The following is a 13,749-nucleotide window of genomic DNA, read 5'->3' as shown; positions in this document are numbered from 1 at the left end:
TTTCCTTTGTTTTGATCTAAAAATTTAAGTTTGGTGTCAATTTTACTGTTTTTCTCTTTCTTCATTAAATTCAAAAATATCTTTTCTCTTTATTTTAATTAATTTTTGAATTTCCCTTTAAAAATTTAGATTTTTATTTTAAAACTTCCTATTCCATCTTATCTTAGTTTTGAAATTTCAAATTTCAAAATATTTTTCAAAAATCATATCCAAAGTTTTTCAAATCTTCTTAATTAAATAAATAATTTTTGTTTTTAAATTTAATTTTCTCTTGGTTTTCGAAATTTACATTTTAATTTCTAATTATTTTATTTTATCTTATTATTTTTATTTAATTTTAATTATTCGGTTTGTTTTTAATTAAATAAGATAAAAATAAAAATATATTTTAATTTGCAATTCACATCAATTCCCTTTTCTCCATCATGGACCAAAGTGGAAATGAACAGTCCAGAAGGACTCTGGGGTCATATGCTAACCCCATAACTGCTGCATATGGGAGTAGCATCTGTATACCTCCCATCAAAGCAAGTAGTTTTGAGCTAAATTCTCAGCTCATTGTCATGGTGCAGAAAAATTGCCAGTATTCCGGTCTTCCACAGGAAGAACCTACTGAGTTTCTGGCGCAGTTCTTGCAAATTGCTGACATAGTGCGTGACAAGGAGGTAGATCAGGATGTATACAGGCTGTTACTGTTTCCGTTTGCTGTAAAAGATCAAGCTAAAAGGTGGTTAAATAACCAACCCACAGCAAGCATAAGAACATGGAAACAGTTATCAGACAAATTCCTGAATCAATATTTCCCTCCAAAAAGGATGACACAGCTAAGGCTGGACATCCAAGGCTTTAAACAAGAGGATGATGAATCCCTTTTATAATGCCTGGGAGAGGTACAGAGGGATGCTAAGGAAATGCCCCTCTGAAATATTTTCAGAGTGGATGCAATTAGACATCTTCTACTATGGGCTTACAGAAAGAGCTCAGATATCTCTAGACCACTCAGTTGGTGGATCTATACACCTGAGAAAGACTATTGAAGAGGCTCAAGAGCTTATTGATATAGTTGCTAGGAATCAGCATCTGTACATAAGTAATGAGTCCTCCATGAAAGAATAAGCTAAGGCAGTATCAACTGACTTTAGTCCTCAGGAACGAGTTGCTGAACTCAATCAGCAACTATCTTCTATAACAAGGCAGTTAGCATAATTTAAGGAGATGCTACAAGAGACCAGAATTGCTAACAAGGATATGGAATCACAATTGAATCAGACTAAACAGCAGTTATCAAAATAGATAACAGAAGAATGCCAAGCAGTTCAATTAAGAAGTGGAAAAATGCTAAACACATCAACTCAAAGCAACAGAGCTGACAGAGGAGGAGCAACCTACTACCCAAAATCCCTCTGAGGATAGTAAGAGCCCAGAGAGGAATATGTCTGGCGATCAAACGCCAGAAACAGGTGAAAAACTGGCGTTAAACTCCAATTCCACGTCCAATTCTGGCGTTCAAACGCCAGAAAAGGGTAGGAATCTGGCGTTAAACGCCCAATCCATGTCCAGTTCTGGCGTCCAGACGCCAGTGAGGGATCAGACACCTGCAAGTGCTAATACTAACTCCCTCAAGAAGGCTTCTCAACCTGCCTCTGTAGGAAATCAACCTGTAGCAACTAAGGTTGAAGAATATAAAGCCAAAATACCTTATCCTCAGAAACTCTAATAGTTTATTTAAGTTTCGAACAAATGCAAACCAAGCGTCCCTGCTACCATAGAAAGTGAAATATGGCTTGTATGCTGTGAACAGAGTAGTCTACAATAATAATTTATCTTTTTATTTGATTTACAAATCAGTATTTAATATAGATTTAAATGACACAACAAAAAATTGGAAATATAATTATAAATGACCAATATTAAGTTATTATTGTAACTAAGAAGAGCTACAATATTAATATTATAATAGTAAGCCAATGATTCTTTTGCAAATAAAAATTTTTAATTGTGTTGGACAAAGAAACTATGGACTAAAGTAAATACCACCGAAGAGATAAATGGGTGACTGGATTTTCTTTTAAAAGGGAATAGAACTAGCATAGATTATGGACTTTGGGCTTTGTGGACTTTGTGAAACTCAGAAAGTGGAGTGTGACTCCAAGTCTTCTTTTATAATTAGACATAAGAAAGTATGCTGCAGAGTTACGTGGAGTATGATACAAGCAAAACAAAAATAATAGCATAGAACAAAGCTTTCCTTACCCAATTCTGTGAAACCAGGCTCTATTTTGGCTTGCTTTAGTAGTGTGTCCACTACTTCTTTCTGGCTCATATATAGTTGTAAGCATCATTCAATAAGATTTTGAACCTGCAATGAGATAAATAAACCCCAAATCATGAGTAGTAAAATACCTCAAACTTATAATTTGAACTTAACACTGAAGGGAATAGTGAAAGATTTGGAAGAGAGAAAAGGGAGCAGATTGGAAGAGAGGTCCAAACCACATGTTAATCCTAAGCAAAACTTACTATTCAACAGGATAATCAATTAATCCAAATCTAAAATATTAAGACCTCGTTCAATAGAAATCTCAAATTACATAAAGCCACAGATAACCAACCTCTTATAATATGTTATTACTCTAAATTTCCCTACTAGCGTGACATTATGGGGTTCCTTAACTAGGAAATAGCTTTCCATGTAAACCATAACTCATAATCAATATGTCAAAAGTAGAATGCAGAGGAATAATGAAATCAAATCAAGTCAAAAATCACAATACTATATTATATGGTAAATAACTTGAAAGTGAAACAAATCATAACCAAGAGGACAAGAAAATTAAAATTGAAAATTACCTTCAATCTTGCTAACAGAATGGAATCTAAGTGACCACCAGAAGCACCTATAATATATTCCTAACCAAAAATGAATAAGCTCTGTTGCTTGTAATATACAGAAAATAAGAAGTTCATCATAGCAACAAAATGAGAACATGGGATGAGATTGTCACCAACTACATTCTCACGAAACAAATGAAGATGCGAATGCTATTCATAGAATACACAACCCAAAACTATTTAGTGTCACAATTAGATCAATGTGAACTATGAAAACTGTAATGAAGATCAAAAAGTGAATCATAGATCATTGAAGCAATATTGGTAGAACTCAAAATTGTGCAATTTGATACTTTATCTCTTCGGATTGAAGATCCATGAATTCAATGCTGAAACTATCTTCCCCCTTATATTCTAACTCCAATGTGCACTAAGTCGCTAGCAACTGCAAATTTGAAATCCTATGACATATGAAGAATTAACACAAGTATTCACAAAATCAAAAGTGAAACATCAGCAGTAGCATCTTCAAATTTGAAAGCAACAGCACTTGAAATTGCTGATAAATAAAATTGAACTAGAAAGAGAGAAAGGAGAATTGGCGAACCTTGTTGCACACAGTGGCGGAGTTTAAGGAGAGTGAAGATATGCAGAGAGGGAGAAGATTGGAGAGTAAGGGCTCAAGCTTGAAATCATCGTAGAGAGCCAAACGAGTGAGCATCTGATCAAAAACCTCCTCAACCTCCGCGTTGGACTTTCCTGCCACAATTAACGATGCTTTTAAGATAGGAACCGAACCTAGCAATGGAGATCTGAGACACGAACAAACAAGAATAGCGATGAGGATCTGAGGCGGGGGATGGAAACATGAAGAGCGATCAATTTGAATGAGTGTGAATGAGTAAAGGATGATGGACAGTCGTCGACGATGGTAAGGTCTGCGGCGGTGGTCAGTGACAGTAGGAAAAACTTGAGGAGTTTCTATTTAGGTTACTTGATTTAGGAACAGAGTTAATGGTCATCTGAATTAAGAAGATGAGATAAAAAAAATATAATAAAGAATTAATGGCAATATTCATAATTGCCACTATTGATTTAGATAAAATAGGATTAAAAATATAAAAAAGATAATAATTTAGTGGCAATAGTAATAATTGTCATTGTAACATATAGCAATAATGGTAAATATATAATTGCCGCAAAAAGATATCTTAAATAAAAGAAATAGCGGCTATTGTATTATGGCCGCTAAAAGTTTGTTGCTAAAACAAATTTTTCTTATAGTGTTAGGTTGATGTGGATTGCTGGTTATTGTTTTCTAGTTTTAATGATTATGATTCCTATTATTACTAAAAGTTCCTAAAACCTAATTCCTGTTTAGTAGATTTAGGTTGATGTGGATTGCTGGTTATTATTTTATAGTTTTCATTATTATACTACGCTGTTGACTTAGGGCCACAGGACTGACAATAATGACAACTACCAAGATCTGTAGATATTAGGTTTTTGTGTTATTATTTGATATGTTTATTTGATGTACTTGACTTTTATTTTATTTGGACATTGTACTATTTATTTATTTTAAATAAAAATTCTTCATTATTTATGAATTAACCACTAATTGTGTAAAAAAAATTAAATTTGAAAATTGAAGTTGACAATTTATTTCAAATTTAGAAAAAATGACATTACCGTCGGAATTACCGATGGAATAATCCGACGGTAACCAATTGGTTTTCCGAGTAGGTGATCCACCGGAGAGTTTGATGGTAATTACTGCCGGACGAAAAAAATCCGACGATAAATATTTACCGGCGAGGTTTATACCGTCTGATTATTTTCGACGATAAATTTAATGGAAAATCTGACGGTACTCAACATTTTTCTTGTAGTGATTTTTCAGAAAAAAAATATTACCAAAGACTTTTGAATTGAACTCAAGAGAATCCCTTCAAAGCAAACTCAACTTATCCAAAAACACCACCAAGCTCATTATTCCAAGCATTACAAAGAACTTGCTTATAGGACATGAGTTGCCTAAGCAGCCTGAGACCTAAAAAGACGTGACCCTTTTGGTTAAGGCCCCATGACACCAAACTAAAAGCGGACAATAATCTGAATGAAGTCTACTAAGACTCTCTGAATAGGCCTTTAGGAACATAGTTAACCAGTCCTCATTAATGATAGTCCTATCCAGTTTCTTAGCTAAGTCTCTACCATTCTATACTAAGAAAATCTCCTTCTAGTAGATTTTAAATCAAACAAACCACAATCATCCAAGGTTAAAGCAAAATGATTTACCCAGTGAATAGAAAAGATATTCCCATTACTTTTGTCTGGAGATAAAGTTTCATTAAAATACTCAAATGGAGCCATGGCCAAGAAAATTGCACATTTACAGTCAAAAGATAATCCCATAGCTTAGTCTATTTTTCAAAATCAGGACTCCCAGAAATTGGACTACAATGCTAACCTGAGACACCCATTCTCAACTCAATGGTTAAACATTGATCATCTGTCCAATCACTACACAGCAAGAATTCAGAATAGAGGAAAGCAACCAAATTCGTCCCCTATGTCTTACTACTTCTTCAACACCAACACAATAAAAACCCAACTGTTTTCAAAAAGTCTTCATGTTACGAAAAGGAGTACGCATTTCAACAAGAATAAAAAAAAGGCTTATCTAGTCCCACCAATTTTTTTTGTAGTAAACCCGGGCCAACTTATTAAATGCACCCCTTATATTTCAAGCTACAACGTTAAAGCTATCCATAATAAAGTAGACAAAAATAGAGTTGCCAGGCCAACCCCTTTCCAAGACTCTCTTGTTGTCAATGAAATTCGGTCCTGTTGAGCTCCCTTTGCCACTCCACCATTTGGCACACTCTCCGTTGCTACTACATTTCTCAGTATCGATGAGTTTTAAAGAGAATTTGGACGAGGATGCTTACGTCTTGATGTCTGTGTCGTTCCTTCTGGACCCATTCTCTTATTAAAGACCCGAGCCCATTTCAAGGATGATTGACCAGATTTTCTCACATGAATGCCTCCACTTCATTTGGCTTGGACGATGTTTGTTAGCTAATAGGAAAAGTGGCTTTTGAACGTGAATTCATATCCTTAGATGATTTTTGGCCTTTTCTAAAAATAGGCTTTATAGGTTGATGGCCCAGTTTGGTTATTTTTTCCTTTATGCAAGACTTAAGCTTACTCTCCTATATCATGATGATCTTCATGTTCCACATCAATTCATGCAAATTAGCTTCCACGCCATTCAAAATCATATCAGTTACGATATTCCTTCCTTAATTCTTACTAAATTCAAAACCTTCCTTTTCCAGCACCTTGTTCCCAGCATCCAAGTTTAAAATTTTTTTTTTTTATGCTTGTAAATTGCTGTAGTTGCCTTTTCATCGCTCTTTCTCCATTGCAAGCCTTCATAACATGAACATGAACATGAATAAAAAGTAAGTTGCAAAATTTTATATTCAATGGCATACTCAACATCATCAATAATAATTTTTCTAGTGATAGGTGTACTTCCCCTTCTGGAAATTAGGTTGCCAAGTCTACCAGCTTGATAGGTTTACCTATTGCCTTTGCAACAAGCAATATAGCACTCTCATGGTAACACCAAATAGGCAGGCCTACGATTCTGACCTATACTTGCATAAAGCCAAAGGAGTTCTCACCTATCTTGAAATTTTAAGACCAAGGTTTCGCCGCAATGTAATTGCCATCTATTAGCCATGGTCCACCAAGAATAATCGTAGCCCACATCCAAAAGAACATACGCTTCTCTAATCTACCACACTGAACGTAGTTTAAAATTCAAGGCAATATAACTATAACGCTTTCTCAGGACTTTGATAACTATATCATCTCTGTATGGCTCTGCTAGTGAATTTCTCACCTCCTCTATAAATATCACTCGCAAAGGTACAAGATCACCTAACTTCCCTTTCACCAATGCTATGGCATCACCGCTTAGCTTCTCAGAAAACGCAAGGCCTTGGCCATCTTTGCACTAACTACTTTAACCCTAAAGGAAACCTTAGCAGGCTTAGCAAACCCCCCTGAGCGTTACCCTCCATATCACCAGATGTAAACCATACCCTACTCTCTCCATTATCACTTCCGCCAGCGTTACCAATTGCCTCATAGTGTTTCGCCCTTGAGCTCCCTCCCCTACTCTCTCCTTCATTTTACTATATGTCATTATCATTAAACAATTTGGTCGATAAAATATATATCTTATAAAGAGTTATAAATGATGTAATTTTGACTGAATTAAAATTGATATCATTTGATTCTAACTTATATATCTATACCTATATATTTACTACAAGAGAACATTCACTTTTCAGGTTAGATGTCTCTTTTTCAATATATGCCATAAAACAATCATTCAACCAATCATTTTTCATCAGATTACGAAAGTCGATTCCTTATGATATTCATAGCAAAACATATTCTTTTAACTGATGTTGTTGTCACAGGCAAAACAAAAGAAATACCAATAGATAAATAACATGCTTTCTTGTCTTGACCAACTTCAGAGATAGTCCACTAATCCCATTTATATTTGAGAATTTGTCATTGAAATGCATATTCAATCGAAATTCTCAAGTTGACTATCAAGTTCTAAAAGTTGAGTAAAAGAAAACTCACGTTAGTAAAACTCATGTTAATTGTAACACCCTACCATTTATTTTCTTATGCTTAAGTCATAACTCAATTATGGTTTGGTACTACGACACAAGGTTAAGATATAAATGTGTATATATAGAAAGGAATATTATACTAGAAGCCTGTAGAAAGATGTAAAATTTGAATAAATGATAATTTGCCAATCGTCCACACTCGATAGTATACATAAGCATGTCGGAAACGTAGATAATTCAAAAGCTTGACAGAAGAATAATAGTAAAGAGACAAATATAAGTATTATATAAGTATTGGCTAGTCTCAGCCCGCAAAGATTAGGCTGGCTAGAGTTACATCAGTAAAATAGTTGGATAAATATAACCTATCTCTCCAAAATACATCATAAGCCTCTAAAGGCAAGTCTTTAAAACAAGTGCATAATATAAGTGTTTCCAAAAGAAGGAGAGAGTCTAAAATTAAAGCAGAATAAAAGTCTTTTTTGCTTCATCAAAAGTCCAGCACACTCAGCGAGGTGCATCACGTACTGCATCTGAAAACAAAATCCGACATCAGGTGAGAACCCGAAGATTCTCAGTAGGGTAATAATTCCAAATAGAAACTATGTAGAATCAGATAAACCCGCTAGGCAATCCTAATCTCCAATCACACAAAGTTCAAGCCTAGGGATTTCCACCAATCCGATCAAGGTAGATAAACTAAATCTCAACTATATTAGTGATCTTTAAATCTCCATTTTCCCTCATACAAATCATCATCTCTCTCAATTTTATAGATCCCCAACTTATTCAATAATTCATTATTAAAATTTAGTTTCAATATTATCAATTCATTCTCAGTTTTTCAAAATTCTCAAATCATCACTTCTCATTAAGAATAACCCTCAGCGTCACCACTGTCAGCATAAGAGATCTCTTAGTTGTGCATAAACATACAAGACAGTACAAAGAATACACAAATAGAGAGAACAGATAAAGCAGCTAGTTCAGTTAACATATAGATATAGTTATTCAAATAAGCAAGCCAGATACAAAATCATTCCCCAAACAATATAAACAAATGCAAATGATGTATGTTTGTCCTATGGCCAATGAGCTCATCTATCGGTTATACAGCTAAATCTGACATGTCCGGTATCTAACCTTGGGCACTCCATTGGTGCGCGCATCCCTGAAGCTCGTATTCATATTCATTGATCAATATCCATTGGGGGATTTATCCAAAGAGGTATAAGTGTCCGGCCACAACTTGCGACGGAGGGTCAACAGTTTGAATTCCATCTTGGAGCAAGCGAGACAAACCACCATCCTTGCATCTACTTAGGAAGCTCAAATACCAACCTGGAACAAGCAGAACAAAACCACAATCCTTGTATCTAGCCAGGGAGCTCAAATACCAACTAGGAGCAAGCGGGACAAACCACAATCCTTGCATCTACCAGAGAAGCTCAATTATCAATCAAAGTCATTCTCATTATGCTCTCGAATCAATTCAATCTCATCATTCGATCATATGATCGAATTCTTGTTATTCTCTCGATTCAATTCAATCTCATTATTCGATAATATAATCTCATTCTTATCGTCCTCTCAAATCAACTCAATCTCAACATTCAATCATATAATCTCATTCTCATTGTCCTCTCGAATTCAACTCAATCTCATCATTCAATCATATAATTTTGTCCTTATTATACTCTCGAATCAACTCAATTTCGTCGTTCAATCATATAATCTCATTCTCATTATCCTCTTCAATCAATTCAATATCATCGCCTAATCATATCAACTCATTCTCATTATTCTCTACCCTCGTTATAGGAGTTACGGAAGTTTGAAACGTTATGAAAACAGTTTAGAGGCATAAGATTCATTCTCAAACATAGAAAATAGTTATTGGATCTCAAATAGGATTACAGAAATGAAACATCCAAGTGAAATGGGCAAAGTAGGTAAAATAAATATTTTCAGCAAAATATGGTGGTCATGCGTATGCATGCCTTCCGCGTACGCATGAGTTTTGAAATTGCCAGACTCGCGTACGTGAGCCACCTTCTGCGTACGCGCGCCTGATGGGAGAATTATCGTCATTTCAGAATTTCCTCAATAAAAGAATCTTTTTCTTGCAAGCATACTTTCAAACCGACAAACAACTCTACGTCAAAGTTTAATTTATTTGTCACAATGTAAACCAATAAAAAAATGAGAGTATTTAAACCTCGGGTCATCTCTCAAAGGAATTGCAGTGAGGTATGTGTGTTATCGGTTATGAGTATACAAGGGGGTGGTTTGCGGATAAAGAGGCGAAAAGACACTCCTGGCAAGGATTGAGAATCAAAGCTTTTCTTTCAAGTCATTGACCACGAACATGGTGATTATCCATAGTTAATCCTATTTAGTCATCTCCAACATAGGGAGAAAGTCAAATAGGCATAGTCAATCTTAGTTCGTAGGTTTTACTCGTCAACGGAAATAAGAACAACTAACAACCCTCAATTACCAATCAATATCGGACATCAAAGACATCAAGGTCACCTTCATTACTCAATTCTAAGCCAATAGTGTAGAAATCTACTCTAAAACTAAGAGAGGCATTTCTACAAACACTTGGAAGGCATGAAAATAAACCATCATAAAATTGCAATAATAATAAAATCTAAGACTACCAAATGCAAGATAGTAAAAATAAGAACTCAATTAAACAACAATAAACAAAGAAACTTTAAATTGCATTAAATGAAAATCTAAATAAACAAGAGTTCACAAGATCAAAGGTAGCAAAATAAAGAAAATGACAAATAAAACTCCAAGAATTAAAGTGCTAGAACAATAACAAGTAAGGAAAACTAAATTAAGACAAGATCAAACCCTAAATCTAAGAGAAAATTAACTAAATCTATCCTAATTCTAGAGAGAAGAGAGAGCTTCTCTCTTTAGAATATAACTTTAAGCATGTTTCTAAAACTAAACTTAATTGCTCTCCCCTTGTTTCTTCTTGAATTTGGCCTCAAATACTTCAGAAATAAGTTGGATTCGGGCTTGAAGAGGTCCAAAAATTTCCAGCCACGTTTTCTTTAAGTGAGTCACGTGCTTCGTGTCACGCGTACGCGCAAAGCCTGCGTACGCGTGACTTGATAAAATCTCCAACGCACGCGTACGCGCAAGGCATGCATACGCATGATGTAACACCCTAACTACCAAAGCTCACACTTCCGGCTGCGCGACTCTGATAGCTCGGACATTACGACGACACTTATACTATTTAATACTAAAATTTGAGCCTGTTTAAAACTTTAAACCGCAATACCGCTCCCAAAGATAATTTCGTTCGATAACGTACATCTATAAATACCATTCAACTTACAACAACTCATAAAGAGTACACCCATATATATACATAAATATATATAAATAATATTACAAACATAATCCAATACAATTCCTATCCCTCTTACAGATTATATCAAGATAAAGGCGAGGGTACAGTAAACCATAGCTAAAACAATACAGAGCATCACGACAACAATTAAATAAGCTCTTTGTAACTTCTGCGCCCATATCCTGAAAGGGGAAAAATGTAGGGGGGTGATAACATCATCCTCGAAAGGGTTCTCAGTAGAGGGTTTTTGGGAATTACTATAATAGGATACGTGAAGATAAACCGTACCAGTGATTAATAACCGTCTTATGCCTCTTTTCAAAAACAACGGTTTACAATAAAAGTAAAGTCGGAAATCTTTTCTGAAAGAGGAACCATTCAATTCTCAAAAACTCAAAAGCCTTTCAAAACGGTCTATCTATACTGAACAAAATTGCCCGAAATCACCGGCAATCAGAACCCGACTCGGCTTGCTCTCTCGAAAGCAGAAACAGCTACAAGTGGCATAAGCAAACCGGATTCTAACTCCTAAAACCATTAACATCGCAAATACTTTATTACACGGAACAGAGCACTAACGCAGGGCTTTCGAAAATCGAAATACTCACTGAAATAACAAAACGAAGCAGCCGCAGCTCCCTATCAAACCGGCAGTGGGCTCCGTCAGTAACCCCAAGTGACAATCGCGAGCAAAAACACCGGTGACGGTAACTGTAACAACCACGCAGCGTTAACAACCTTTCCGAAATTCCAACAGAACAGAAACCAAACTCAAAAATCTTACCGGAGGTGGAACACGGTGGCAGCAGGGTCTCAAGTGGCAAAAACTCAGCCCGGAGCTCCGGCGGTGATCCCGGAAGTCGCAGAACCACTCCCGGCGGTCAGGACACAGGGGCACAGCTTCCTTCTCCGACCATGACACCTGCGGCGGCCTGAATTCTTTTCCGGCGACAGTGAGAACCCCAACAGCGTGGCGCGGTTCTGTCTGCTCCATAACACCACCGCGACCAGACCTCCAGCTCGCGTCGTCCTCCCTCCCAGCGGCACTCAGTCTCAGCCTTCCTCCTCGACGCGACGCGGCGGCGACCGGCGCAGTCCGTGGCCCCATTGGGTGACGGCGGTGAGGCACGAACTCCCTCTCATGCGCCGCCCTCCACTGCTAGCCTCTACCTCTCCTCGTGCAAAGATAGCAACGACGGCGCTGGACTCGCGGCAAGGACGACGGCGCGGATGACTGGATCGGCGGCAAATCGGTAGCGCGACGACGAGGAGCCGGACGTCGTGGCAGAATGCGGCTGGCCGGTGAGCTGCTACTTCCCCGGTATCCAATAAATCACTTAATTACTTAATTATCTCTGATAAAATAATTTCTAAAATTAAGGCTATAAATAACTATATGATTTGAGACTTGATCATAAAAGGACTTTTCAAAGATTTTGGGTCTTACACATGACCGTGAATTACTCCAAATCCTCATTTGTTCATTAATTCTCCACTTTACATGCTTTTTCTTCACTTCTTCAATCTAATATTTTTCTTCTAAGCCTGAAATCACTTGACAAAGACATCAAGGCATCGAATGGAGTTAAAGTAATTTAATTTGGCAAATTAAGGGTCTAAAAAGCATGTTTTCACTCTTAAGCGCAAATTAGGAAGAATTCACAAAACTTTGCTATTTCATTGAATAAATGTAAGAAAAGTTAATAAAATCCCCCAAATTCAATACAAGATAAACCATAAAATTGTGGAGTTCAAAATTCTTAATTGATTGCACCAAGCCTTGATGGAGTTCCGAACAAGCTATGAGCTCCCAAAATTGATCCTTCTTTTGTAATACGGGATCCCATATCTTGTTTTTACACCCGTCTTCAAGTTAATCATTACAATTCCAATCGGGTGGCAAGCATTCCAAATTCTCATTCAAGCACACAAATATCCTCCTAGACCCAAGCAATTGAGCTCTACACCAATCTTTGAATTTCAACTTTGAGCTCTCAACCATAATGAACTTTGAATTGTGTTTCCAACCACTAACCATCTCTCTTTTTCTCATAGAGTCATAAAGATATCTAAGTTGACCATCCGTCTCAAGCAAACCATATTCAAGCAGAATAAGAAAGCTAAGAGATATGAATTTTACCCACTTGAAAGAACGAATGGATGGTGATGGATTAGGGAGAAGTGCCTCCAATGGTCTTGACAATGCAATTTCTACTACCATCCGTCCTTTTTGAGGGACTTCAATCACTTGACAAGATTCTTCAAATTCAATCCCTTCTTCACCAATTTCTTCGAACTCTTCCCCATCACTCAAGTCATAAGCCAGAGGTTGAGTGAAATCTATATCAACATCAACCTCAAATTCAATGGGGGAAGATTCAACAAACTCAAAAAAATCATATGTTGGTGCAGAATCATCAATAATAAGAGGACTTGTTACTTGCTCCATTTCCCCAATTCTTCATTCATAATATGCTTTGGAGGTTGTGCACTATCCTCCTCAACATCACTTTCAAACTCAAAGGAAGAAGGCTCTACAACTTTGAAATCCACTTCACGTTCAACATCTCCTAAATCTTCAACCACTTCTTCTTCTTCAATGATTTCGGCTTCCTCCACTTGCTCTAATACGAAGAACCACTCCTCATTCTTCACTTGAGTTTCCAATCTCTCTTTCATACTACGCTCTTCAATTGATTCTCCACATTTGACAATGGGAGTGCTTTGAGTGCATAAACGTTGTGAGGCAAAGTTGATTACTACCTTGGTCAAGATAATCATGAATTCTTCTTGCCTCCTTTGAGCTTTACGTCGCTCTTGAAGAAATGAAATGAGAGTGTCATTCATGAGTGTTTGAGGTAGAGAGGGGGG

The 13,749-nt window shown here is 36.6% G+C and overlaps 1 protein-coding gene and 1 long non-coding RNA gene across 2 annotated transcripts; both read right to left on the bottom strand.

Annotated features, from left to right (window-relative positions):
* Positions 2,175–3,822, bottom strand: LOC110271115. Its single transcript, XR_002361269.1, has 3 exons — positions 3,440–3,822; positions 2,851–2,897; positions 2,175–2,359 (listed from the first exon to the last, which is right to left on the bottom strand). It is a non-coding gene; the product is annotated as an uncharacterized LOC110271115 (long non-coding RNA).
* LOC110270697 lies at positions 11,422–12,070 on the bottom strand. Its single transcript, XM_021120189.1, has 2 exons — positions 11,663–12,070; positions 11,422–11,589 (listed from the first exon to the last, which is right to left on the bottom strand). Exons 1-2 carry the CDS (start codon positions 11,984–11,986, stop codon positions 11,542–11,544), a joined length of 372 nt encoding a protein of 123 aa, XP_020975848.1. The 5' UTR covers positions 11,987–12,070; the 3' UTR covers positions 11,422–11,541.

Source organism: Arachis ipaensis, chromosome B04 (assembly GCF_000816755.2).
Source record: "Arachis ipaensis cultivar K30076 chromosome B04, Araip1.1, whole genome shotgun sequence".
NCBI lineage: Eukaryota > Viridiplantae > Streptophyta > Magnoliopsida > Fabales > Fabaceae > Arachis > Arachis ipaensis.
This window is presented reverse-complemented; position numbering and strand designations above follow the sequence as displayed.

Coding starts and splice junctions, on each gene's coding strand:
- LOC110270697 (XM_021120189.1), bottom strand. CDS start 11,986: ATGGGGCCACGGACTGCGCCGGTCGCCGCCGCGTCGCGTCGAGGAGGA. Junction 11,590..11,662: donor GCCACCGTGTTCCACCTCCG/GTAAGATTTTTG, acceptor TGGTTGTTACAG/TTACCGTCACCGGTGTTTTT.